This window comes from Amphibalanus amphitrite, unplaced genomic scaffold (assembly GCF_019059575.1).
Source record: "Amphibalanus amphitrite isolate SeventyFive unplaced genomic scaffold, NRLGWU_Aamphi_draft 000058F_arrow, whole genome shotgun sequence".
Lineage (NCBI taxonomy): Eukaryota > Metazoa > Arthropoda > Thecostraca > Balanomorpha > Balanidae > Amphibalanus > Amphibalanus amphitrite.
Window position 1 is genome coordinate 166,092 of NW_024881554.1, and position 27,770 is coordinate 193,861.

Here is a 27,770-nt window from a genome sequence, read left to right on the forward strand (position 1 = left end):
CCGACCGCTGACACCCGGCCACGTCCTGAGCCACTGTGGCTCTGCAGATGGCCCCTGGGACTGCCGGGACGTCCGTACGGCTGCGTAAGGGAGAAGGTAGAAGGGAGAGCTGAGAGTGGGTGGGTGGGGTTTCTTTGTGCGTTACTGCGTTCCTGAAGAGGTGGTGGCTCAGTGCGTGCGTCTGATTAAACGATATCGATGTGAATGGAAGAGGAATTATGACTGCTTATGGGTGATGGTAAATGCTCGGGCACAATGATGGCCTTTCCCTTCTTTGAAACTGAACTGCCCATTGACGATCGGCCGGTCGGCTCGCTGTTGGAGGCTTGAATGGACAGCAGGACCCGGTAAGGACCGCTGGTGTCTGGTACCGCTGTAAGGATTGTAAATCTGCATCAGGGCGCCGTTTGGCATTAATCGATCGTTCATTCGCAACCTTTGCTTCTGACAGGCCCTGGACATTATTGGCACTAAGCCGCCATAGCCGGCGGATTACGAGGAGCCTGATGGTCGTACCATTGGTGCCCGTGCAGTGGCCGAGTTCGCGCAGCGGGTGTTTCGGCGTTCAACGGTCCGATCGGGGTCAGACAGCTTCGCGGATGGTTGGGAGGAGAACGTTCAGAGAGGTGCTGAGGCGTATCAATGTCTGACATCGAGCTGAAGCTGGCCGGGATCGAGCCCGAAGTGAGACGCACTGCAGAGGGAGTGTTTGCGCTATTTGACGTGGTGATCATTTGTTCGTCAGCGATACCCGACAGACTTCTGGTAATGCTATCGACTGACAAGGCGCTGGCTACTGCATGTGGGATCGTTAAAGAAGAGACAGGTGTAGGGCGTTGGTCAAATGTCTGTCGAGTTGACCGATAGCTAACTGCCTTGACGACATCATGCGCCGTGATTTGAGCATAGCGCCAGCTTTTTTACAGGAAGTGTGAAGATCTTCACCTGTGCACTAGATACTTTGGAGCGTGGGGGTGGGGAGGCATGCTCGCGAAGAACGCTCGGCGTATGTCAGGCGCGCTTTGCGTACGCGCGGCACGCACTTCGCGCACGTGCGGGCGGTGTGCGCAGCTTCTGCGTGGGCTCAGATGTCATTGATAGCAGGCGGGTCGTGTTGGCTGACCGCTTTCACTGCCCGAGATGGGATGCCTGCCGCCTGACGATGAGGTTTGTCCCCGGGCGACGCGGCTCGTCTTGGTGTTGTCTTACGGTGTTGAAGAATGGACGAAAGCTGCTCGCCTGTGGCGAGTGTCTTTTCTTTTCGTGCTATGAAAGCTTTTCACAAAGTCGCCCATCGCTAGCCCTGAAGTGCCTGTTGAGTATGTTGGGTGTCAAGGATTACCGTGTTTGTTCTTTTCGTTGCACGGATTTAAGAGTTTCTGCAGCCGTCTATGTGTTCGGTAACTGGTGATGTCATCCCATGACATGGCTTCGAATAGATAGCCTTGTACTGTTCATTTCCCGAAGCTTTTCTGTCGGAACTGATGTCCGACCAACTGATAGTGGTTTTGCTTGGCTGAACTGAGCCCCTTTCACCATACCCTGTCCTGCGCTGTGACAGATCACCCTCCCTACCGTTGCCGCTCCGCGTTGCCAACCAAGACAGACGCTTACGCGTACACACATACACACAGCTGGCGTGGCTCACCGCGGGCTGACGCGACTCTACGTCTGCGGTGGGGCTCTGACGCGCTGTCGCCCGCGTGGCACACCGCAGTGCGCCGCGACGCGCCACATCAGACTGTGTTTGTGTTGCTGCGCGACGCTCGCGGAGGTCGGGCGTCCGCTGTCGTCCCGGGACGGACGGAACACCCTCGCCACTCGCTGTAAATATTTGGCAGCTGGCCGGCCTGCCTCCGGCGGGGCATCGCTGACTGGCAGGCCACGCACGCACTACCGGGTCTGTGCATCCCCAGGGAGTTGGCCAGCGCGAGACGAACGGTTTAGTGGACCGGGTCGAACGTTCCACCACCCCCGCCCCCGCCCCCGCCCTCGCCGACGGGAGCGCGGAAGGTGAACGGCGAGCGGAGATACGGCGACGGCCGGAGATTGGTAGTGTTTGGTTCGCCGAAGTTGCGCCGCGTCGGGGTTCCTTTGGGATTTCCAATGCGGAAATGGTGTGGAAGATGGTGGGACGATAGAGGAGTGGCGCGCTGCCGCGTAGTCTGTTGCTGTTGCGATGTGTAACGGAATTCAAGATTCTGTGCGTTGCTGAAAAGAATGCTCGGCTCATAGATAAGATGCAATTATATATATAATATATAATTATATATATAAATTCGCAATAAGATGCGAACTAAGCACTTTCGAGTGCTTTTGCACCAGTTCTTACTTATCTTGATTTTGTGTATTCTTTTGTTTCTTAATAAACGTGATGATGATGATGATGCATGAAAAAATCACAAATAAATCGCGAACGCCTGTACGAATGAAATATTTGCTCGTCCTAGATGTGCCAACATAGATATCATAAATTTGTATTCAGGGGTTTCTGAAGTCCTGAATAATTCATTCACCATGACCGGCAAAACTCCTTTGAAGACCATCATTGGCTCCTACTTCACGAGCAAGTTTGCCAAACGTTCCCAGCATTCGCACTGTTAGCTCAATTCGTCGCGTCCTGACTCAGCAATCTACCTTCGGCCCGCCGTTTACTTTTTGCTCACTGCCCCGTCAGCGTGTCTCCAGACACCGAGTCGTAACGGGCGGTGATCTCTGGCGTGTCCATATGTGGCGGTCAGAGGTCAGCAGGTCAGGTCTCGGGTCAGACGGGGTCGGTCGATGTGCCGTACCAGATGGTCGGATGGCCGACCCGCGGAGCGCAGGAGATGTCCTCTGTGATCCGGGAGAGGCGGAATCGACTGGTGCTGCCTCTCTGGATCAATACAAGTCGTTGGTAGAAGCCTGGTGTGAACATGTCTTTCTGGTGCAGGGACTTGTATTGTATCAGTTACCGACGTCTGTGCTTCAAACTTGCTGGCTGCGTATTTACTTCAAATTTTGCATACCATTAATTCCCTTTTCTTCATTCTAGCCAGTCTCTTATTTACAACATGAAGATCTCGACTTCCCATCCCCGCACTCTCAGCTGTCTTGTCGCACGATCTCGCTGTCTCCTGTCTCGTTGCTCGTCCCCGTTCCCGCTGTGTCGTTGCTCTGCCCAGTGCAGCGGCCCTGGGTACAGCCGATGGAGCTGAACGGGCCGGGACGAGGCGCTCTTCCGCCCCGCTGTGGGCGCTAACAGGGCCAGATTGAGCCAGAGTGGGACCCACTGCGATGGCCCGCCGGGCAGGGCGCGGTTAGTGCTGGTGACGACAACCGTACCCGAGGCTGGGAATTGGTTGGGGGAAGCTGTGCGGGTGGTACTCAGCATGACCGGCTAGACGGTTGACGATGGGCGCCTTTTGCTTGTTGATTTCATTGCATTCAAAAGATGTGCTGATGCTCATGAAATGACCGAATAGATCGACATTTGAAAACACGTGTTGCAAAATGCAAAACTGCGTTGTAACGGACGAAAAGCGTTGCGCTTCGCGGGTATCTTGAGCTAGAGCGTAGACGTGTCAGTGTGGGCGGGGACTGGAAAAGCGTATGACTGACGTGCTTCACCGGATGCCTAGAATCGCGACATGTCCGGGGAAGTGCATTCTGACTGAGCGCTTCCTGTTCATACTAGTTGTTGTTGGTAAGTTCTGCTGAAAGCTACGACTGGGAGTGATATGGCACTTAGACTTCCGGACGCTGTCAAAGAGGTCCATTGTCCACTGGCCAGCTCTACAAGCTGGATAATAGCTGGATTGTTAGTTGTTACTGCTTGAACTCTGGGCAGTACGAGCTATCAGCTTACATAACTTTTACTGCTAAGTAAATTAGGAATCTGGAGCCTCAATACCGCTCTTAAATTCACGGTTTATCTCGTCTTCAGCTACATCATTGCTGGCTCGATTTCTCCTCCCTCAGCCTCACCCGTGTTGAGTTCCGTGCCCTGGGGACTCACACAGTCTGATGGTGTTTGCTAGTATCCCATATGGTTCTGCTGTTTCCTATCCCCGTCTCTACTAGAGTCCTCCCAGGTTCCTTGGGAAGAGCTCAAAGAAGCAAGAGCCTCAGAGTCGTCTCATGAAGAGGTGGTTCTCGATGAGCGTCTCCTGACAGTGATGGAGACGACAATAAGCGGCATGTCTGGCCGTAACAGAGAGGTTCCATTGAGGAGGCGTCCGAGGCGAGTATCTGAAAGGCGCCACTGAGCCAGGTCATGAGGGTGATGCGGTACGCGGGATGGTCTCCAGTGGAGGGCCATCTGTCTGCTGTAGCTGACGCGGCGTGACCCGACACAGGCGAGATGGTGCCGAAGGTGGGTGGGTGGAGGGAGCTCAGGTGTCGGGAAGAGGAGCGGAGGTGTCGGCACAGAGGGAAGGGGAGAGAAAGAGAGGGAGAGAGCAGGGGAGCCGGAAGTGCCAGAGTGAATTGTGACGGAACTGGTTGGTGCTACGGGAGGGGAGTTTGGGTAGAGGACAAGGGCATGACATGAGAGGCTACGGAGGAGGTAAGAAGACAGGACGGATAGATAGAGAAGGATAGAGAACGGGAGCGGTGATTTTGAGAGGACAGAGAATGGGATAAACGTTAGAGAAGGGACAAAGAATAGATAATGGCAGATGAAGGGAGCGGCTGAGGTGAAGGACGCTGACTTCGGTAGAGAGAGCGGGCGTCGTCAGGTCAGGACCGAGGGAGGTTTGCTAGGCCGAGTGCCGGGACCCGACGCGACAGGCCGTGACAGACGAGACCATTGGACGCGGACGACACACGCATGGAAAGCAGCTCGGCGGCGCCACAAGGCAAGGCCGACCGGAATTAGCATACACGCTCGGCCCGAATTAGTAACGGCTCAGTCAAAACGTCCTTGTTTGGTGAGCCGAGCGCGTCATGCGCGCCCTGGCGTATCTCATTCTCGCCGATGCTGTTCGGTCGCAGGTACCACTCGTCGCGTGCAAAAACAGCAGCTCCAGTCGGCTGGTGAGCCCCAATTACAGCTCCAAATCCTGCCTATCTCGTTACGAGCGTCGTGTCGCCAAATGGGGTGATTTGTCTCGTTGTGAGCGCCTCGCCGCTGTCGCCAGCACGGTGACAAATTTAGACACGTGTTCCACGATGGATTTAGACGTGTGTTGCTGACGGCTGTGTTCCTCGTTTCAGGTGATATCACACAGAAGGGCTATGAGAAGAAGCGGAGTAAGCTGCTCGCGCCGTACCTGCCTGGTCAGTCAGGTAAGAACATCTGCCCTCTCCTGCCAGTGCCATCTAGTGGCGTTCGTGGGAAAGCACCTCAGGCTGCCTGACGGCCGTCAGTGCCTCGAGCAAAAACTGGTCCGCCTTTAGAGCTGATGGATCGGGATTCGGCTTGTGCGTTTGTCTGCGCGGGTGACTGTCCCGATCCGTTATGGCTGCAGTGTTAATACGGATGTGACCCAGTGGGTGTGAAGTGTGAACTGAGAGGGGGGGCTGTGACGTAGGGGGCGTTCACCGCAGGATGGTGTCAGCCACCGCGCGCGGTTGTGCGGGCTGGTGGGTGAGTCATTTACGATCCTTTGTTGGTGCTAGTGGGTGGGTGGGCTAGAACCGCTGCACCGGGGCTTTACAGAACTCTCCGTTCGCATGGGGGTTCGTGACGATTGATAAGAACTGTGGGGGAAACCTTGCTTCATCAATGAACTCTATGCAAGTACGCATTATGCTGTTAGCGTGGTGGCATAGTCGCCTCTCCAGTCTGCTGTTGGGTCCGTGCGACCATGGCTCGTCCTTTACCGGTAGTTAGCTGGTGACACGGCCTGATGCGTACCCGCTGTCCGGGTCTGCTCCCACCGCCTGTCCAGTGGCGGTGACCGAGTGGGCGACCGTGACCGACCCGCTGGAGAGTGCCGGTCGTCGGCCGACGGCGAGCGAGAGAGTTGCTGATGCCGGTGGCGGGTGCTGATTAACCCGCGCCCGGCTGGGGGTCCTGGATTTCCACGCCCTGCTGGGGGGGGGGGGTGTTTGAACACCCCCCCTTCTAACTCGGCTCCTGGGCCACGTAGCGATACGCGGAAGGCGGCGTTCGAAAGAGCGTCAAAAATAATGAGGAAATCACTTCGGTCAATTTTTTGGTCAGGTCAAAGGTCAGGTCACCAGAGGTCATTGAAGGCAAATTTTCGCCGATTTCCAGGTCGAATGTCGAAAATTTCCAACAAGCCAACGCATAACTCGGGAACCAATAGAGCTACAGCGCCGCGGAAAAGCGCATTCCATAGCCCTATTAACGCCCTTTCTGGGTAATTTTCTCAGATTTGACCTAACGTCAACGGTATTGCCTGCAGGGGGCAAAAACTGCAAAAATAGCCGATTTTTTCGGAAACAGTTTTTCTGCAATAACTTTTGACCCAAGCATTGTACGAGCTTACTTTTACCGGCATCGTGTTCCTCTCGTCAAGACGCATCGAACGAACTATAATTTGACCTTGAAAGGTCAACTTGAAAATTTGACCTCAGGTCAAGGTCATGACCTGACCGGAAAGGGTCATGTTGCATATCAGTCGATCCGTATCGTCGAGCTGAACACATCTAAGGCGTTTTCATCGCTCTAGCATGCCTCTATCAAAAGTTATTTGCGAAAAACTGTTAGATACCATTCGTGACCTAAGATGACCTCAGGGCATAAACAGGGGTCACAGACACCATTTTCATGTTCAGTGTGTCTAAACCACTTGTAATTCAGTGTTTGGGAGTGTTTATAATGTCTTTCGTCCAAAACAGGCGCATTTCAATTTTCTCCCATTGACTTATAATGGTGAGGTCGCAAAATTGACCTGACCTTAGGTCATCGATATCAAAATTCTGAGATATACATTTTGTACATGCTAATGCTCTTAGCAATCGCTGAAAGTTTCAAAGCGATCGGTCACTCGGTGTAGCTATGACAGACATTGAAACTTTTTATGAGGTGAGGTCACTTCGAGTGACCTGGTGACCTGACCTTGAATGACCTTGGTCTGAAATTTTCACAACATGTGTAGAATTGATGTATGATAAGGTGTACCAAAAACGGCGGCGCTCCGCGCCGCCGTTTTTGAGATATTCGCGAAAAACCACAGGGGGGGGGGTGTTCAAACACCCCCCCCAGCAGGGCGCGGGTTAAGCTGTCATCGAGGAGACTGTGAGGATGGTGCTCGTTCACTATCGTGTCTAGAGGGACTGACGGAGATTGGAGCGGATCGCTAGTGACAAGGACAGTTTCAGTCATTAGCGGCCTTAGAACTCGTGCCAGCCACGAATACGAGCTAGTGGAACAGTTGTTTTGATATTGAATGGATTAGCTCTGGACTTCAAGGTCTGTCGCTGTCCCTTTGTGAGAGATTCTCACTAGCTCTGCTCTCAGCTCTGTCTCAGATATACCATGCCGATTGCCGGGCCCCAAGGATTCCGTAACCCTGGAGCGAGCCCCGATCGGTCCGAAGACCGTGGGCGGACGGCAGCCGGCGTAAACAAAGGCGCGCTCCGCCGCCGCCGCCGGGGGTTGAACGGCCCGCTGCTGACGTCATGGACCGGCGCGCCGCCGCGCCGCCTGTCCGTCCTGACGGGGACGTGCGGTGCGCCACGCGTCCATCCGTCCGCCCGCTCGACCGACCGCTCGTCCGCTGTCGGCCGGTCGTTCGCTGGTTCACAGCTCGTCCGAGCGCCTCCCGCCTGGCAGACCGGCGCGCTGCCAGGTCCAGTTTTTGCGGACGGTGCCTGCGCTGCTGCCGGTCGGGCGAGTGCCGGGTTTGTCTGCAGGGTGGCCGTGTGACGGGCGGGTAGTTACAGTGTCGACTGTCGAGCCGTCCTGTATCCACGCGTGCCGACAGGGAGGAGGCGCGTGTGGTCGCTGAGGACGTAATGACTCATGGGTTTAGATGTGAGATTCGTTAATGTGACAGAGGCTGAGATCTGCACGTGTTGATAGAAATATATTCCCTCACAATCAAGGTTCCTTTTGTTCATGTTTTTTTTTTTTGCCGTTTTCTGTGAAGATAAGGGGATCAAAACAAAGGAGGCCGACAAGGTGAATGGTTACATAACGTGCACTGTACGGACCACACTGATATTTTGAGATTTTGTGGCCGAAAGTAAACAACCAAGTGTTCCCTAAATACCCACTGATGGCTCATGAACCGAGCTAGCTGCCACGGCCTGCGAGCGGAGCTGGGAGCGCCGGCAAGCGGCAGTGATCCGTCCCCGCCCCCGGCCCCTCCGTTTGGCTTGGCTCTCGTCCACGGAGCTCCACGCGCTGACTGATTAATGAGCTGCCCAGCCAGCCGGCTACCGGCTCGGCTACTCGAGATTAGGCCGATGGATTGATCGCTCAACTTTTCCGCTCCCGCATAAACCGGCGCCGATTGAGACTCGACCCGAACTCGAGAAATTAGTGGCGTTGGCTTTGGTGAGCTCTAATGACGATGTTCATTGATGCGCAGCGGTGGTCGTGCAGTCAGTCGTGGCTCGTTTGGCCACGCAGCATTCCCGGGTGATTAGTGCCGGGTTTAGTTGTTGGCCGGTTTTGTCCGCAGTGGAGGAAGACATAGCGGGAGCCTAATCGCACGTCGGCCCGGTGATCAGCGCCGCTGGAGAAACGCTTTGTGAGGCGAATAGGAACCCGTTCTGATGGTGATGCGGTGCGGGAGACCTGGGGAGGGGAGCGGGACCCTCGCAGTGTGAAATGGAAGCCTCCGAAAGTGGTCAGTGTGAGAACCTCAGGCCGGACCCTGTCTGGGTTGAGCTATGTGCCGGTGGTAAAAGGGTGGGTCGCTCTCAAGGTCGGGACGGGCTGAAGCACCTAACCTGCCGACGGGAGGGACCCTGCGCCCCCTGCTGTGAAGGTGCGCGGGCTGCCGAACCACTGCTCCCCAAATCGCCGTTCGGTCAGGGTTTGGGCTTCGTCGGTAATATTTTGTGCTGATACAGTATTTTTTAGTGTAAAAAAATTGGTACAGGACTTGCGGATGTTGGCATTTGCAGCACAGAAGCACAATGTATTGCTTGCATTGCATTTGCAATTCAGGAGAACAATGTATTGCTTCACCGACCGTGTTTTGTCTGGCAACATCAGAGGGCCGGAGATTCCACTTGTCTGCAATAGTCTGGATAGGTCACACTCGATCAACTCAGAACGGCTCTATCGCTCCACAGCTCCTACCCTGTCTTCACCCTCCCATTGACGGATGTATTTCGGGCTCCCTGTTGACAGACCGACTGTATTTTTATCTCCACCTCCCCGACGTTAGCTGGCGTCGCGCCCGACTCACCCCTTTGGGTGCATCGAGCGTGCCTTCTGCCCCAGCCCGGTGATCTCCGGTTCGCTACTAGGGTATCGATGGGGGCGCTGGCAGGGGGCGGACAGGAGACAACTCGTGACATGTCGATGAGCTGCTCCGTGGAGCAAAGGGGAGGATCGGGACGCCTTCATGTCATCGAGGATTTCCCGTTTGGTCCAAGAATAGACGACATGTCATTTCTCCGCAGATATGGTATGGGATGTAGAAAATGTGATTGTGAAGGGTAGGTATGCTAGTTAATGCTAGAATAAGAAAGGTGATACAATTAGAAGCAGAGGTGTAAATGTTGGCAATTTCTAGGATCAAGCCTAGTTACAGCGCTGTCTAGGAGCCCGATTGCCGGCTCCTTAGCTTACGCCCAGCGTTCAGCGCTGGTCCTGACGAGATCTGCTTGCCGACTGTCAGTCCGACTGCCGACATCTCGGCAGGAGTGGGCGGCGACGGTCCGTCCAACCGCTACCAGTCGCTCGCTGCCTCAGATTGTCTGTCGAGATTCGACGCCGAGTGTTTTTATCAGCACTGTTGTTGCACGCGCTCCGTCCGGCCCTGAAGACACGCCCAGGTGGGCCCCGCTCAGACGCCGGCGGCCGGCCAGCGCGTGCGCCCCCGATTGAAAGTGCACGCGCGCACGCAAGACGCCGTCCAGCGGCGGCACAAACAGTCACACGCCTACTCTCCCGCTGTTCCTCTCATGCACGCGACCTGTGGAACTGGCCTAACGCTGCTGATCGACTCAGTCTAACGAGCGTTATGGATTCATGTTATGGAAATTAATTAAACCGACTTTCAAATATGCGGGAGGTGGGGTGTTTTTACGCCAGAACTGTGTTTTGGTGAGCGTCATTTGTATTTTAATGATTTCTGAGTTAATTTGAACGACCTTTCTAAGTGAAACGAACCCTGAATGCATGAGGGGTGGGATAGGGCATATGGGCTGCTGCTAGTGTCGTTACCTGCATTATTTAAAGGGTTTCAGTCACAGCAAGTTATAACTTCCAAGGCAATACTATGTGAGTTTTATGTGGGTGCTGATATCACAAGCTGCAGTTATTGACTGTACTGCCGGCAGCCACAGAAGGCGGTCGTCGTTAGTCTTCTGAAGTCCCCTTAGGTCACAGTTGTGTCATGTGCAGTCGTCACCGGCTTTTCGCGTCCCACTTGCCCGCGGCTTCCTTCGTTCAGCCGGGTGTCGTCAGCTGAGGTCGGATCAGTGCTGACTGCTGGGTCTCACTACTAGGCGATTCGGCGGGCTGGGAACGATCCCACGTCTCTGCCAGAGGCGCCGCCCCCGGCCCGACACTTCTGCAAGCGGGTGGACCACCGATCTACCAAGGAGGGACCGCGGCCGATCCGGGGGCTACGGGAGCCGTGACTGCCTCAGGCGCTGACCCGAGTACCGTGGGTTCGCTGGGGCGAGCCGTGAGAACGCTCTGGGGAAGGTCTGAGGTCTGAGCGTGAGGTGGTATATATCGCTCAAGGCTCTAATATCGCTAATGCTGGCTGTGTACTGTATAGTGTGGCGAGGGTGACGGAAGATAACCGCATCACTGCCATGTATAAGTATGGCAGAGATGTGTGGTGTCACTCTGTCGTTGCGCATTATATGGGTGACAAGCAGTTGGCACGGATGGCGGTGACGGAAGATAAACGTGTGGGCGGTGTCAGAACAGATTTTTGCTGACGTAGGTGGAAGCAGATGCGTCGACGCCTACTTTTCTATGCTGGGTCGAACCGTCTTCAGCTATAAATAACCTCTGTTGGTCCGTATTCGGCTGCTTCCGCCGCCTGGGCCCGCTGGGACGCAGCATCTCGCAGTTAGTTTGTATTGACCGTGGGTGGCTCAGACCCGGCGGCACTGGTCCCGATTGGAGCGTCCCACCCCCGCGGCCCGTATTCTGCCGGCCTCAGCTGATTTGGCCGAGTAGCGTCAGCTGATTGGGCGAGAGTGGCACTAGCCGGCCGACCGTAAACCGAACGCCAACTTTGGCGGCTCTCCCGGGCGCACGGGCGTGGACTGAAGCCAGGATTGAGCGGATGCCCTATTTGGAACTCTGGATTGGGCTCACGCACTAACTGAAGATCGAATGTTCTGACACTGGCATGCTACTCATCAGCTTTTGCATTGAGTTTGGTTAGCTTTGCTAGGATTCTATTGCTACCTGCTGCGAATCGTCCATCACTGGGTACGTTTATTCATTCATTTATCCATTCATTCATTCGCATGGCCATGCATCGCTGATTGTCTTCCCTCATCGGAAGTTGTTATGCTCATTGGCATCCGGAGATCCATGCACAGACCACCTCCGTTTGCCATCGATCCCTGTCCATTTGAGGCAGATCCCCCGTCTGGATCGCAGCGGGATCTCGCGAGATGGATCTCAGCAGGACGTGCGGCCATCGGCCGGATCTGGCTCGTCCCCTGAACGGTCGATTTGTACCGGTGAATGGACGGTCATCACAGACGCACCTGACCTGAAGTCGGCGTGCGGGTGCTCGGACAAATATGGTGCCGCGCCGCCGTGCGGTGAATCGTGGAGCGGTCCTTGGCGTCATGACATGGCCGTCGGTGGGACGTCTGAACGGGACGACTCGGCGGGGAGTCTGTCCGAGATACACGGCTGCTGACTACCCGGCTGTCAGGGAGGAGCCAGTCGAATGGATCTCCCGTCGAACCAATGTCGTTCACTGGAGACTGCCAATCTGGGCTGATATAGGCTCAAAGGACTGAAACCGTGACCCCTTCAATTTCATGAGCAAAATATGAGGAACAGGAACTGTAAAAGCACTCCGTCAACATATGATCACTTTTACTCCGAATTACGATGCGTCTGGTATGCATGCCAGTAGGCATCTGACCTCCTACCATCCATGCCATCACGTCACCGTGACGTGTCATGTCGGAAGTGACCCCGACCGGCGGCACACACCACTGTCTGGCGCTCCCCGACCCACTCCCAGTGGCCAGTCGTGTCGGTCGGGGCATTGTCGTGCACCGACCGCCTGCCATTGTGATGTCAGCCGCCACACCGCTGTGTCAGGGACTGCCAGGAATGCACGGACGGCTGTCCGGACCGATTTGGGTGACGGCCGTGGACGCAGGTTATGTGCATGGTGGAGTGCCGCTGGGAGTCGGTGGTCTCTGCACGGTAACGGTCGCTGTATGACGCCTACAGTATGTAATGTCGGTTGTGTTTCTTCTTTCATATTATCTCGTCAATTTTGTCTCAAGGGCTGTTGGGCAGGCAAGCAAGTTTTACTTGGAGACATGTTATGTAAGATGAGCTTATCCATAACTCATCCTGTGCACCTGCACGGATGAAATGGTTCCAAAGGTCGTCCTGTCGTCGCCGTGCCTAGTTTGGAATGTGCGCTGAGCTGGGTGCTGAGCTGGACTTTGAGCTGCGCACTGGGATGAGTGCTGAGCTGGTTGTTGCCTTTAGCCGCAGCTGCTGAGGTGCTGACGTGACGACCGAGGAATCCGACGACCGGTCATGTCACGTCACGCAGCCCAAACCGTTAGAGAGTGTATGTGCACGTCATTTGCGTATGGACACGACACCATTTGTGCTGATGGATGGATGTAGGGCGGTAGTGCCAGGAGGGGCAGACTGTTTACCTGTCGAACGTCACCAATATGAGGGGAGAAGCTGGCGGGGAATGGGCGTGGTGATAAAGGTGGTCAGTGCGCGAGTTCAAAATGAAGGGAAAGGAGTGGCCGCATTTTCTTACTTTGGAGCAGTTGCCCTGTATCCACGTCAGTTTTTCTGCTGCCTCCCAGGTGTGCAAGCATACGCTGCAGGCTATGACAAATTGTCTAGCCGTCACGTCTCCCGTCACGGTGTATCCATTTGTCACCGCATCTATCGTTATTCTGTCCACTCCCGGGTGACTGATGGAGGCAACATGGACGGTCAATTAGAGGGCGGTGTTTTGAGCTGCCTGCTCCAGCTTGGATCAAGTGGAGGCATGGCACGGAGCCGCGGGCCTGCTACCGACCCTGTGGCCCGAATACTAATCCGACGACTGACGAGGTTGGACGGGGAGATTTGGAGAGGTGGGTCTTGTCCACGCAATGGGTCTGCTTTACAGAAGATACACCGGCAATGTCACCGAAGTAAGACACCTCTGAAGGCACGCAACTCGCCTGAATTGTTGCTAAGCAATAGCCTTATTCACTGAGTGACTGTCTGCGTCACAACCGTAGGGCGTTGACCTCTTGGGCTGGTGACGGCTGCGGATTTGCAGTGGCTTACCTGTCGTACGTCGTGTCAGTGTCACTCGCACTGATACGGGCCATGGTTGTGACGAGGTTTTTGTGGCCGGCCAAAAACCGGCCGTGTCGGCATCGTTATAACTCGCGCTCGATCCGTCTCTATCATACTGGAGAAACATAATTGGTGGGTGAGTTATTGTGGGTTTTTCGGCGGTAGTTTCACCTACCTGTCTGGCTGGTGAGCTGACCTGAACAAGAGACAGGTGATGGGCAGTCCGGGAAGTTGATTGGGGAGGGGCAGAGGCATCAGACATGCTTCACGCTTTGAAAGCGTGATGGCGATGAGCACTGAACACTGGACAGTTTGAGGGCTTTGTGGGGACATAGACATTAGGTATTTTCCATCATTGGAAGTGTGTGGTGATGAGCACTATTCCTTGGGGAGGACTGGCTGCCTCAGGGAATGAGGCACCGGATATATTGAATAATGTAAAAATGTGTCTGTAGTGGGCAGTGGTCACTATACGTGTGGGAACTGTGTACGTTCGTTGGCTAACACAATGCTGCGCTAGGTCCGCCCACTAACCTCTCCCGTGTGTGTTGTGCGTGCCGGCTCCGACAGAGAGCAGTAGTCCTCCGGTGCCGCTGCCGCGTCAGAGCCGCCAACAGAAGACCCCGACAGGTGGGAGGTGTTTGTGTGTCCGTCTGTCGGTCCTAGTGCCGTGCCGCCTCCCCTGCCCGGCTGACGGGACGGCATGCCCCCTCCCCGCTAGCTGGATTGTCCCGCCGGCAGCTGCAGCTGGGCCTGAACTGCAGCCAAAGTCGCTGCGATGAGCTGTGGTTCTGAGCTGGTATGCTGCACCCGTAGTTATGGGTGCACATAACTACGTGGCTGGGAGAGCATCCCTTCCCGCTGCCTGCTACGCTGCCAGAGTTTTATGTGCAGTTTTGTTTTTGTCGACGTTTTTTGCGTTTGTTTTGGATTGAGATCTTGGTTTGTCGTTCTTTATCTTATATTTTGATGGTTGATCGTCTATTCGGTTGTTTTACCTAACATATTTTGCCAGCACAGCAGCTGGTGAATTTGTCCTTATGTCTAGTGAGTTCCCGCATTGTGTCGTCCCATGGACGCGTTTCGTGTCTTCGTTGTGTGCGTTCAACCTTTTGTTTCTGTCTTTGGTTCGGTTTGGTTTTGTTGCCGTTAGCTCGATCTGACAATGTGGCCGCGTTCGCTCCCGTCTGGCCAACGCCCGTCCCCGCTAGCGCTAGCCCGGCTGCCCGGCCCGCGCGCACGCTGCAGTGGCTGCATGCTCTGTTTTGGCTGTCGTCTGAGTGTCATTGTGAGTGTCGTCTCTAATATCAGCCCGAGTGTCACCCCGAGTTTCCCGGCGTCGAGCGCTATCTGCAGACTGCCAGCGCGGTGCGGTGTCCAGCGAACGGGGCGGCGGCGGATGCGTCACAGCGTGGTCAGGACGGACGGGCCAGGCGGCTCTCACGGCTCGGTGGCGGCGTTCCCAGAGCTGCTTCCGCCGCCGTCCGGCGTCCGCGCCGTTCCACTCCCAGCGCCGTACCCCGCCCCCAGCGCCGTACCCCACGCTGTACCTCGTGCTGCAGCGCCCCATATCATCGCCGTACCCTGCATCTTACTTCGCGGCGTACCGCGCTATCTCTCACGCGCCGTGTTACCAACTCCACGCCGTAACCTTGCCGTGCGGAAGCATAATTTCTAACGGAAACTCAATGCCAATTGAAAAGTGCCTTTCAAATATGTGGGTAAATCAAAATGGTTTCTCTTCGACGATGAAGAAGTCGGGGAACAAAGACTAATGAGAGTTAGCCTTTGGATGTCAGTACAGACAGACATGCACACATGTGCAATTTGACGTGCTCACGTGAGCCGTCATTGTCTGGGCACACGTAGCGGCGGCCCGTTCTCGTGTCGGCACCGACGCGTCGATGGTGAGGAACGGCCGCCGGTCACACGGGCCTCATCAGGGTGATGGCGCCGCGCCTGTCCGTCCGGAGCCGGCGCGTCCGTCACACCGGCTGGTCACGACGCCGGCCCCGCCTACCGTCTCTGGGTAGTGAAAAGTGAGGGGCGTGGTCGGGTACTGGGGACCGTAGTGCGCCGGCGTTCGATAGTTGGTGGGCCACCGGTGACTGGCCTGTCTGACTGCCCGCGTGACCGACATGTCTGTCCTCCCGTCTGTCCCTCCGTCCGTCCTGTCTGTACCAGTCTGTCCGTGTTTCCTTCTGATCGTCTTTATGTCTGTCTGTTTGACCGTCCGTCCGTCCATCCGTCCGTCTGTCTGTTAGCCTGTCCTCCCGTCTGTCCGTCTGCCTGTCCATCCGACCGTATTTTCTTTCCGATCTCTCTATCCGCCTGTCCGTTCGCCCGTCTGTCCGTCTGCCCATGTGCCCTACCGTTCGTCCGTCGCCAGACCACCGGCGGCCGGCCTGTCTCGCCCGCCGCCCTCTGACGACAGACAGGCGCTGTCTGATGATGTCATGTGACGCCGCGCTCCGCCGCTGCACAGTGCACAGTGCACGCACGGCCCTGTGCACGCCGTGGCCGGCTCACGTCCGCCGGCGTCGCGCCCGCCCGCCCGCGTGGCCTTGTACCCCAACTGGAAACATTCCGACGGTCGGTGCACGGCTGTGGTCCCCCTCCCGCTCCCTGCCCCCGCCCTGACGCTCCGCCCCGCGCCGTTTTGTGTATGGTGCACTGTCTGACGTTAGCGGCGTGTCTTAGTATGCTAAAGCTGACTGTATTCTGTCGGTCCACAGGCGAGGGAGCCGCCAGTCCCAGCAGCCGAGCACGACGGCGGGCACAGCGACGAGTCACTAGGAATGAATCTCGGTACCACTCAGGTGAGTGAAGTGCATAAAAGGTGCTTCGGACATGGTGTTTGATTGAAGACCGTGTTTGAACATCTTGGGTATGTTTTATTGCAAGGACGTTGCGGTGGGCTCACGCAACTTATCAGGCATCATTTTTAGGTGGAATATTAGCCAGTCAATGAGGAAAATGCCAACCTCTATGTGACCATCATGATATGAGCTTTTTTGGATGATGGGAGGATTCCTGGGTTGCGTGGAACCTTTTCATGGATTTGCAGGACGTGGCACCTGTTAGTCATTAGGATGCCGCACTCAACTCTCCCTCCCCCTAGTTGTCTGTTCGCTTTGTCGCTGTGTCGGCTGGTGCAGACAGAAATATGACAGTGTATATTTTGTCGTTGCTATGTTTGGCCCGTGTTCTGTACGTGCTTTGTCTGTATTTGGTCGCTGTTTGGGTGCGATCCGCCCGTGCTGCACGCGCCCTGTGTCTGCCGGCGGTACGTGTGGTCGGTAGGGTAGGGTGTCTGCAGGGTCCGACACTGTCGCCTTGTCTCTTTGTGTGTGTTGGGTGGGATGTTGTTTTGGCGCTCGGTGTAGCGGCTTGGCTGATGTGTGTTTAACGCCATGTATCGTAGCGCTACAGGCTAGGTATGATGGTGGTTAGTGTTCCCGGTGCCGCATATCGATGTGATGTCAGGTAGAATAGTGTGGGAGGCTATTATCTGAATTATTTTGGATACAAACCAAGCTGCGTGACGTGACAGAAGCCCTATGAGAGTGCGACTTCACGACTGGTGATGCGTGACTCCTGTTTGAGAGCGTGACCCGAGAGTTGATATTGCAGATCACGAACAGAGATAGACATAGATGACTATTCATTCTCCGATCCCGGAACACTTCGAACTAGGCTCCTGAATGGCCATGGTCGTGTTGGCTTGGCTTCACCGTGTTGGCTTCATTGCAACGCACATAGTGCGATTTGCTCTCACGTGTCTGACAAGTGTTCACTGTTCGTTCCATTCTGTCACCGTATTGCTGTAAATAATGTGGTGGCGAGCTGCGTAACACCGTCAGCCGATGCCTGTGGTGTCATTTTCCGGGGTGTAAGCTCCGTCAGCACCGTAATGCTGCCTGATTGATGGCCTATTCTAATGAGGCTTGTGTTCAGTTGTCGCTGACTCATGTTGTGCATACGAGACATCCGGCAGCTCGACGAAAAATGCCACGACTGCCGCGTGAAAAAGTCTCGTTTCGGATTCAGATTCGATGCTGGCACATGTTGCATGTCATCTTGTGTGGTATGACGTTAGCAAGTGGGCCTTATTTGGACTGAGGTAGCCTTATCTAAAGGATGACTGCCGACTCTGAGCCGAGCAAGCTCGATGGCAAGGGCTATGGGCACGACAGGGCGTTGTGTTGTGCTAGTGTTGATGATTTAGCTTGGTCGGGTCCAATTGCTGGCGCTGTCTGTGGTCCCTTTTTGGTGCTCTGGGCCGCGGAAAAGAGCGGACTTAGCCGACATTTGTTTCTACATGTGACATGAAAGCGATAACATTCAGAAAACGGATGTTGATCCATGTAGCGATAGTGCCGGCATTCAGCGGTCAGAGTGTCGCCTGTCATATTGCCAGAAAACGCCTGGGACGGCGGCGCCTTGGATTGATGAATTGTGTTTTTGTTGCCATTTTTGTACGGCGGGGCGTTGTTGGTTCATAGGACGGGATTACACTGGGTTGGCACAAGCGGTGGCAGCTGTTCCCTTGTCTGCTTTTTTCGTTGAAAAGAACCGACGTGATTCTCATGTTCTTTACTCGAGCGTGCAAAAGGAAGGAAGGAACATGTGTAGAGGAGAAAAGACAGCGCGAGACAGTCGAAAGAAGAGAAGGATGGAGAATCAGCGACCATCCATGGCACCTGTTAGTGAAATAATCACGTTTTTTTTTACCTGTCAACTAGCACGCTGTGCACATTCCTGAAGATGTGCTAATCGCCTTCAGTTCGTGTGTGCCACCTTACCTATTTAGGCGTCCGCTGTTTTTTTTTTTTTTTTTGACGCTTTTGTTACCACATGCTATTATTCGTCCAATGAGGCCTATTTGTTGTTTTTGTGTTTCCATGTTGTAAACTGGTGATCTTTTCTCGTTACTGAGCCCCGTTCCGTCGTCGCCTGTCGTGAACATTACCGTTCTACTGAGTCCTGTCCTGTTCTGCTCTGAATAATGTCTACCTCAAGTACCTTGATTGAGTCTTGATTGAGTTATGTATCCTGACATCAGACATGTGCCCCAGTGACGTGTCCTGGCCCTGCGCCCCACTATCCTACCCTGGCGTGCGTCTCTGATGCTGACGGTGATGCTGATGATGTTGTTTCTCCCCCGCAGAGGTGCGTCAGGAAGCCGTGCAGCAGGCCATCGCGGCCATGCAGAGCCGGCCCAAGCAGCTACCGATGCCCTCCAAACGACAGTCGGTGATGGCTCGCAGTCCAGAGGCCGAGCGGCGGCGTCGGAGGGACTCGGACAACGGTGAGCTAGCCTGCCTTTATAACCTACATGAGCTGAAGGGCTCGCCCACAAACCTCAGCAATGCATTGGTTGGTCATTTTGAAGCATTGCTAAGCGTACGATGGCGTTGGATTAACTTTATGACTTGAGCTGGTGAAGACTTTTGGTCCCAGTCAAGGTTGTTTCGTACTTTTGTCCTCAGTGAGGCGTTTTATGCTGCGTGTCGTGCATTCGTTGTTGCGTGCTCGCATTTAATCCTTGTCGGGAAATCTGGGCTGGTGATTGTGAGAGTTGTCTTTGTGGCTCCATTCGGACGTTTTATACGCTTTTTGTGGGTTGTAAGGAGTTTTCTGTCGCGTGTAGTGCAATTACTGCGCGCGCGCATTTAATCTGCTAGAAGTCCGTTCCCACTGGTTGCCTAATTCAGCTGTCGTGACCACGGTCCTCCGTACCGTCACACCAATAATTATGGACAAATCTGGGACCGACTGGACAGAGGCGACGGCCTTGTACTGGAGCGAGTCCTTGACACAATGGACAGGGGACATCGCGTCGCAACGAAGACGAATGGCTATGATGGATGGCCTGCATTTTATGAACTCGGTCCGCGCTCAGCTGTGCGCTGCGCTCGGTCCCAGAACCCAGCACAGTAGGATGTCCCGGAGGCATGGGGTGCTTTGAATTTCAAATGACACACTCAAGTGGTCTGATGGCCTTTTGCTGCGTTCCAGCTGTTTCTTTGTCATTGCTGATGTGTTCGGAGATCCTGCCCCTGACAGTGTGTTGTGAAATCGCTTCCCGCGCTGGCTCCTGGTAATATTTCGTTTATACGACGGTGTTCAGTTTATACGCCACGGTAGCGTTCCATGTAGGCTTATCAGCGACTGTACGCAGCACGCAGCGACCGACGCCTCACGTCCTCCCTGGTGTGTCATGGCTCGCGTAAGTGCGCGACGCCCCGCTGAATGCTGGCATCCGGCGAGGGGAGGGCTGCAGCGCAGAGGGTGACCACTTCCCACGACCCACAGCAGATGTTACACTCCGTGTGACGTTGAATCGAGCTACCTCAGTACCGCTGGTGAGCCGTCGTGTAACCAGTGTGCGATGACGTGACGACAAAACTGATGTGTGAGTCATCCGATGGCAAATCAGCGTCATCGCTCAGACAGCATCATCGGCGCTCCTCCCAACCGGAACGGCCGGCCGGGTGTGCCAGCTGGAGGTCGGCGACCCACGCCACAGCCCTCAGACGAGTCAGACATGATCGCCGTGCCGTCCTTGGAGCCCCCAGTCTGCACTGGACGCGTCTGGCGAGGCGGAGAGAGCGTCTGACGCCAATCCTCCATTTAAAGTTGCTGCGCCAAGTTTGTTAGCGCCGAGTGATCTCTCAGAGTTTCGAGACGAGCCGCGTGGGTGTGCTGGCGTGGTGTTCTTCGCTGAAGGCATGCCGCCGTTTTTCTGTCAGTCCGGATAAATACACAGGGTCTGAGTCAGACGCCGCTCGAGAGACACGAAACCCAAATAAATGCTCCGGTCGCGTCCTGTCTCGTCAGGGACACCAGACGCCCGAGCGTTCTTCGAGAAACGCCACCGGACATGGATGCTTGGGGATTTCCAGGCTTGTATCAGTGAGATGGCAGGCTGGTGCTGGTTTCATTTTATTCGTTGGTAGCTAAAGTCTTGCAGTGCAGTGTTTGAATTGATATTCGTATTGTGGCGTGGACGTGATGTTTCATTCGTAGGCAAGCCTTGGGCACAGTCCAGCCGTCCTATCAATTTATCATTTGGTTTGAAAGTGGTCCACGTTTAGTGATCCTGGCCCTACTCTTTTAGAAAGAAGTTGTCAGCCGTAACTTTTGAAGCAGTGTTTGTGAGATACGAATCCAAGCGGTTGCATAAGCCATTTGGGCCCGAACTTCAAATTAGCATCAAGTTTACGTTGGTCCAAGGCTACTCCTCAGACGGCGCCACGGTTCAGGCCATGACTCACGCGCGCAGCCGACGGAAACCGTGTCGTCAAGGCGCTGTTTTTGTCTCTTCCAACCTCACCCGTCCACCGTCCGCCGTCCAGTGGCCTTTTACAGCCCGATGGACGGCCAGTAAATTAGAGTCCACTGTCCACTACATGAAGTTAGCCATCTATCGACAACTGCCTGTCGTTCATAGTTGTCCGTCCACATTCCAATTATAAATCCGTCCACACAGCCCTCGCGCCCACGCTCAATGATTCACCATATGGAGTCTGTTGCACATTCCACTGTCAATTATCAGCTATGAGCTGCCCCGTCCGCCGCCCACGTTCAATCCACCCCGATTCAAACCTTATTGAGCAGGACATGACCCTGACTGCCTGATCATCCCAATGCAGAAGTCGCTGAAGTGATCTCACACCATCTCCTTGTAGTCCTCTGCAGCCACAGTGGTCCTGATTGGCTGCGTGGATATGCCGTGTCTGGCGCCACGACAGTGGTTCTTATGGCTGGTGACCGGGCTCGGTGCGGACGGCCCAGTGAGGGGACAGTGCCGGACGTTGGTGGGGTCAAGTGCGGAGCCGGTGGGTATGATGGGATCGAGAACGTTCGTCGTACGGTGCCTAGTGTCTTGGAGAGCTGTGAGGGCTTCGGGTGACGTGACTTCAGCATTTCTCCATTGTCTGAGTGGCAGACCTGGTTTAGAGAACCGCCATCTGTGAGTGCGTTCAGATGATTATTTTATTTGTACCGATGAGTACGTTTGTTTTTCGTATCGGTGTGACAAAGCCTTTGTGTATTTGTTTGGCCTATGATATATGATCGGTAGTCTGTAATGTTTTTTTTTTTCTGCGTCATTGTTCTGACGATATGACAGTGATTGTATGCATATGTATGCGTGTTTTTGTGCATTGTGCTGGTTTATTTGTGCGGCTGATGCCCTGTGAAAAATGATCCCATTATCCAAAACGGTCGCGTGGTATGACCGTGACGTTCAGCACGTATTGAATCCAATGCGATCCCATCCAATCTCTCATCTGATCCATCCTGTGTGCTCCATTCTGCAGTGTTTGCGGTGTTTTGTGCCGTGGTTGATCCAGTGTTCCGCGTCCGCCGGCCGGTGCGACCTTGTGAACCGTTTCACGTGCGGTGTTTTGTCGATCAGTTGTTCTCCGTGCTGTGTGCGGTGCGGAGAGGGGGACAGGTGGGCTGGTGGCCAGGATTTACTGTTGAAATCGGCGTATGGTTGTGGTTTCTCTGTAGTGCCTGAGAAATCTAGCATCCCATCGATTGTGTGGAAAGTGAGTCGCAACCGAAAGCATCACCGTTTATATTATACGTATGCTGGCCAATCTGATTACCGGGGTGGGTTCCAGTTCAATCACACTGTATGTATTTCGCTGTTGCTCAGCCCAGCCTCTCCCTGGTGTATTGTGTGTCTGACACCGTCTTCTCCAATGAACTCAAGGTGGGACGGTCGATAAACTTCCGTGTTATACTCGGTATCTAACCCCCCTCTCTCTCCCCTCTGGCAGACTCGAGTTCTGACGAGGACGACAGCTCCGTTCCGGGCGAGCCGGCCACCCCCGAGGTGGACCGATCCCGTCACCACGGCCCGCCCCCGTCCGACACCAGCAGTCTGGGCTCGGCGCGAGACACACCGCCACAGAGCAGGGCACGCACCGGGCCGCTGCCTCCCCTGCCTGGTCAGCAACCGGCCGTACCGCAGCAGCCGCCGCCGCCGCCGATACAGCAGATACAGCAGCAGCAGATACAGCAGATACAACAGATACAGCAGCAGTCGCAGCAGCCCAACACCGTCCAGAACAGGTGGGAGGACAACGCCGCGCACCTAGGGGTTAGCAGGGACTAGAGAGGGATCAAGGAAGGAGTAGTAGGGGATCAGACAGGATATGAGGCAATGCAGGCTGTAGACTGCAGTAGGACTAAGTAATGTCCCAGGATGGATAGGACAGGATTTGCTGACATTAGCATATCCACTGCGTAGCATATGACCAAGGATGTCCTGGGTGTATTAGCCCGCGTGATCTGACCGTATGCGATATGACATCACCTCTCATCGTTATGCGCTGTCAGTCGGCTACCAGCCACCTGACCAGCCGTCCCGTCACCCGTCCGAGGCACCCAATCTGTCCCTCGGGGTCTGCCCCTCGGGCCAGGTGCCGACACCCTGCTGATACATCAATTAATATTCCACACGCCATAGAGCGGCTGAATCGCACCGGCAAACTATTGAGGCGGCCCGGCACTCCACACCCATTGACAGCCACGGAGAGTCATTACGGATCGCTATGTGGTGCCGGCGCTCCACAATCCATTCAGGACGGGTTCCGACTCGAACAGCATACAGCAGCGGCAGGTGATGGAAACGGCGGGAGAGAGGGAGAGAGAGAGAGAGAGAGAGAGAGAGAGAGAGAGAGAGAGAGAGAGAGAGAGAGAGAGAGAGAGAGAGAGAGAGAGAGAGAGAGAGAGAGAGAGAGAGAGAGAGAGAGAGAGAGAGAGAGACCCGCCAGGTGCGGTTGTTTGTCTCCGGCACCCCCGGTGTCTCCGGGCCGATAGAGACGCCTTGCACGCGTCGCGCGGACCGTCGGCGGACCGCTGTGTGATGTAAACAATGCCGCAGGTGGGGTCCCGGCGCCGCTCCGGCGGAAATTCCAGCGCACCGCGGGGTGGAACAAGCCTTTCACTGCGGGGAGCCGACGGGGTAAGGGGTAGTGGTGGCTCGTTATTGGTCAGTGGCGGCGATTGTGGACCGGTATCGGTGGTCTATCGGTTTGTTTTTGGGTGGTCGGTCAGTCGGCGAGTGATGCGTGACGCGCAACATCCGGTCAATGTTGGGTTCCGGCACTGTCGCCCGTGGCTGGCTGTCTATTGTTCTGGGCTGTGACAGGGGCGATAAAAGCCACGCAATGCCAGCGAGACAACGCCGGGACATGACAGCCCAATATATACCATCTTTTTTTGTATTAACCTATTAAGCATCCAAATTCCACCACCGTCTTCTATCCATCGTCGTCGACCGTCCACCTTCATCACCCATCTCTGTCTTTCCGCCCGTCTCTTCTCTGTCTTTCCAACCACCTCCGCCTCGACCTTCCCTCTGCGGAAGAGCGCAGAGTCCGTTATCCACCGGTCAACACTGGTATCTGCGGAGTTAGCTTGGACATCAGAGAAGGAATGCCGGCAATGCCTCTGCTGCGCAGGCAGCATCCCTCGGTGGAGTGCATATGAGTTACAGCCAAGGGGCCTTGGGCAGAGCGGGGCTCAGCATAGCGAGATGCGGCCACTATATTGCCGAGAATTAGTGTTAAAGGGTTAGCAAGGGGTGCTCAGTTTAGCTTGTTACTAGTCTCATGAGTCTTTGTTTGTTGTAAGCTGGAGCTGGACTTCGAGCGGCGAAGTTATGTTTATTAAAATGCATGCATTGACACCGGGTTTGTCTTCAAGCCAGGTTCTGAACCATTCATCCGCAATGACCAAAACAACATTTTGATCGAAGCGTAGTGTCAAAGCTGCCTGTCCGAGACCCCCACTATTTATCGTCCACCACCATGGCGTCAGAAGATCTCGGGTGTTGCTTGGAGAGGAATGCGGACACGGTGGTGGGGTGGGGTGCTGCTCCCTATGGGGGTGCGCCGACCACTAACACACCCTGGCTGACCGCCGGTGCGGCTACAAGCCTCTGCGGTGCGGTGTATGGCGTCCGAGGTGCCGTCGATGTCGGCTTACTTTTCTAGTAGCTGTAGGCTCAACACTTACTCTGCGTTCTCTGGAGTCCCCATTATTATGGTGCCTTTGTGGGCTCTAGGGTTGTCGCAAGCTAATTTAGGAGTTTGAACCTGACGTTACTGTGAATTCTCTAGCGCATGTGGCCATGGTATTGCTGTATTGCCTTATTTATTCATCTACCAGCTGTGCCATGATTCCCTGTCTGTCAATAGCTTGATTTGGGGCTCGAATAGAGGGAGCGGAGGATGGCCAGCACGTGGAGGGAGGGAGGGGCAGAGGGGTGGGAGGAGACCCGAGTCGTGGCGCGGTTGACGACCCGGGTCCAGGGGGAGGGGACCGGGCTTCGGCCGAGGCGAGATAAGACACGCACAGTACACAGGCCGCAAAACAGGTCGGGCAGTCCAAGGCGCGCGCTCAGAGGCGGCGGACAGTGCGGAAGGGTGGAAACGAAGCGACAGGCTGTGGAAAACGATTGTGCGGTCGCAGAGGTGACGGACAAAGCGAGAGAGTGGGAATCGAGCGTCGAGAGCGCTGTAAAACGAGCGAGCAGGAAAAGTAGACAAGGCCGGGAGACAGGTTTGTGGAGCGACAGAGTACCTGGTGCTCAGCAGAGGGGGACCAAGGGAGACGGACATGGCCGGTAAGTCAGGCTAGCGTGCTAGCGATACTAGTCATATAAGGAGCCTGCTGCCTGCATGGCTGACTCGCCGAAGAGTCAAGCGAATGGATTATGCTGATGTTGTGAACGAATCAATGCCAGTGGGATAGACCGTTGTGCAGAGACGCACATGGCAGATGTGTGTGTCCAGAGTCAATGACAGTGAATAACTGATACAATACCACCCGCTCCATCTGGGTATGAATACCGGCTCGTCGTCCATGTCACAGTAACACAGAGCGGAGAACCAACATGTCTGAACCATGTTGACCCAGTTAAATCCGCTGTTCGTCAGGTACACGGGTTCATTTGGCGACCGGTTTGCCTGACCCATATCGCAGTAAAACTCGCTGTACGTCAGATATGTCTGAACCATATCGACGTAGCGCCAAGCCACACACGCCTGAACTATGTGGGCTCAGTTATGCGCCGGGTACGCTTGCACCGTATCGGTGCGGCAATGCAACATGCCTGATTCATGTTGACACAGTAAAACTCGCTGTTCGTCAGATATGCCTGAACCATATCGACGTAGCGCCAAGCCACACACGCCTGAACCATGTGGGCTCATTTATGCGCCGGGTACGACTGCACCGTATCGGTGCGGCAATTCAACATGCATGAATCATGTTGACACAGTAAAACTCGCTGTTCGTCAGATATGCCTCAACGCAGCGCCAAGCCACACATGCCTGAACCATGTGGGCTCATTTATGCGCCGGGTACGCCTGCACCGTATCGGTGCGGCAATGCAACATGCATGAATCATGTTGACACATTAAAACTCGCTGTTCGTCAGATATGCCTGAACCATATCGACGCAGCGCCAATTCACACATGCCTGAACCATGTGGGCTCATTTATGCGTCGGGTACGACTGCACCGTATCGGTGCGGCAATTCAACATGCATGAATCATGTTGACACAGTAAAACTCGCTGTTCGTCAGATATGCCTGAACCATATCGACGCAGCGCCAAGCCACACATGCCTGAACCATGTGGGCTCATTTATGCGCAGGGTACGCCTGCACCGTATCGGTGCGGCAATTCAACATGCATGAATCATATTGACACTGAAAAACTCGTTTTTCGTCAGATATGCCTGAACCATATCGATGCAGCGCCAAGCCACACATGCCTGAACCATGTGGGCTCATTATACACGCCGGGTACGCCTGCACCGTATCGGTGCGGCAATGCAACATGCATGACTCATGTTGACACATTAAAACTCGCTGTTCGTCAGATATGCCTGAACCATATCGACGCAGCGCCAAGCCACACATGCCTGAACCATGTGGGCTCATTCATGCGCCGGGTACGACTGCACCGTATCGGTGCGGCAATGCAACATGCATGAATCATGTTGACACAGTAAAACTCGCTGTTCGTCAGATATGCCTGTACCATATCGACGCAGCGCCAAGCCACACATGCCTGAACCATGTGGGCTCATTTATGCGCCGGGTACGCCTGCACCGTATCGGTGCGGCAATTCAACATGCATGAATCATGTTGACACTGTAAAGCTCGCTGTTCGTCAGATATGCCTGAACCATATCGATGCAGCGCCAAGCCACACATGCCTGAACCATGTGGGCTCATTTATGCGCCGGGTACGCCTGCACCGTATCGGTGCGGCAATGCAACATGCATGAATCATGTTGACACAGTAAAACTCGCTGTTCGTCAGATATGCCTGAACCATATCGACGCAGCGCCAAGCCACACATGCCTAAACCATGTGGGCTCATCTATGCGCCGGGTACGCCTGCACCGTATCGGTGCGGTAATTCAACATGCATGAATCATGTTGACACAGTAAAACTCGCTGTTCGTCAGGTATGCCTGAACCATATCGACGCAGCGCCAAGCCACACATGCCTGAACCATGTGGGCTCATTTATGCGCCGGGTACGCCTGCACCGTATCGGTGCGGCAATGCAACATGCCTGATTCATGTTGACAGAGTAAAAGCCGCTGTTCGTCAGATATGCCTGAACCATATCGACGCAGCGCCAAGTCACAAACGCCTGAACCATGTGGGCTCATCTATGCGCCCGGTACGCCTGAACCGTACCGATGCGGCGATTCAACATGCATGAATCATGTTGTCAGTTAAATTCGCTGTTCGTCAGGTATGTCTAAACCATATCGACGCGGCGCCCCGCCTGACTAAGATGGAGCCAATGACGCTATTCGTTGGGTGCCGGGTGACGTCATCAGAACAAATGCACACATCAAAGCATTGTCGCTGTGATGGCCGCCGGGGAGTGCCAGCTGTACTTCCGCGGACGGGGCTCCCCCACCCATTCCGCTGCGCGCGCCCACCGGTCGGGCGGCCAACACTCGGCCGTCAGCAGTAATAGAGCCGTTACGTCACGTCGTGACACCGCCGCCGGGCGTCGCGGCGTGTAAAACCACCGCCAGTTCACGAGGGGGAGGGGAAGGCGCGGGAGGGACGCAGGGGTCACCTCTGTGGGGACGAGTGG

The 27,770-nt window shown here is 55.0% G+C and overlaps 1 protein-coding gene across 3 annotated transcripts in view; it reads left to right on the forward strand.

Moving 5' to 3' along the window:
- The window catches only part of LOC122378333 (disco-interacting protein 2-like), a 73,759-nt gene that overhangs the window by 15,732 nt on the left and 30,257 nt on the right, over nt 1–27,770 (forward strand). For 2 of the 3 annotated variants that reach the window (XR_006256005.1, XM_043359287.1), the window contains exons 2-6: nt 5,197–5,268; nt 14,180–14,239; nt 16,345–16,428; nt 18,780–18,920; nt 22,405–22,699. Coding sequence is in view for 2 of the 3 variants with exons in the window: in XM_043359287.1 (XP_043215222.1) it covers nt 5,197–5,268; nt 14,180–14,239; nt 16,345–16,428; nt 18,780–18,920; nt 22,405–22,699 (652 nt within the window). In the remaining variant the exon portion in view is untranslated. The remainder of the gene's footprint in view (nt 1–5,196; nt 5,269–14,179; nt 14,240–16,344; nt 16,429–18,779; nt 18,921–22,404; nt 22,700–27,770) is intronic. The other variant, XM_043359289.1, reaches the window with a different exon arrangement.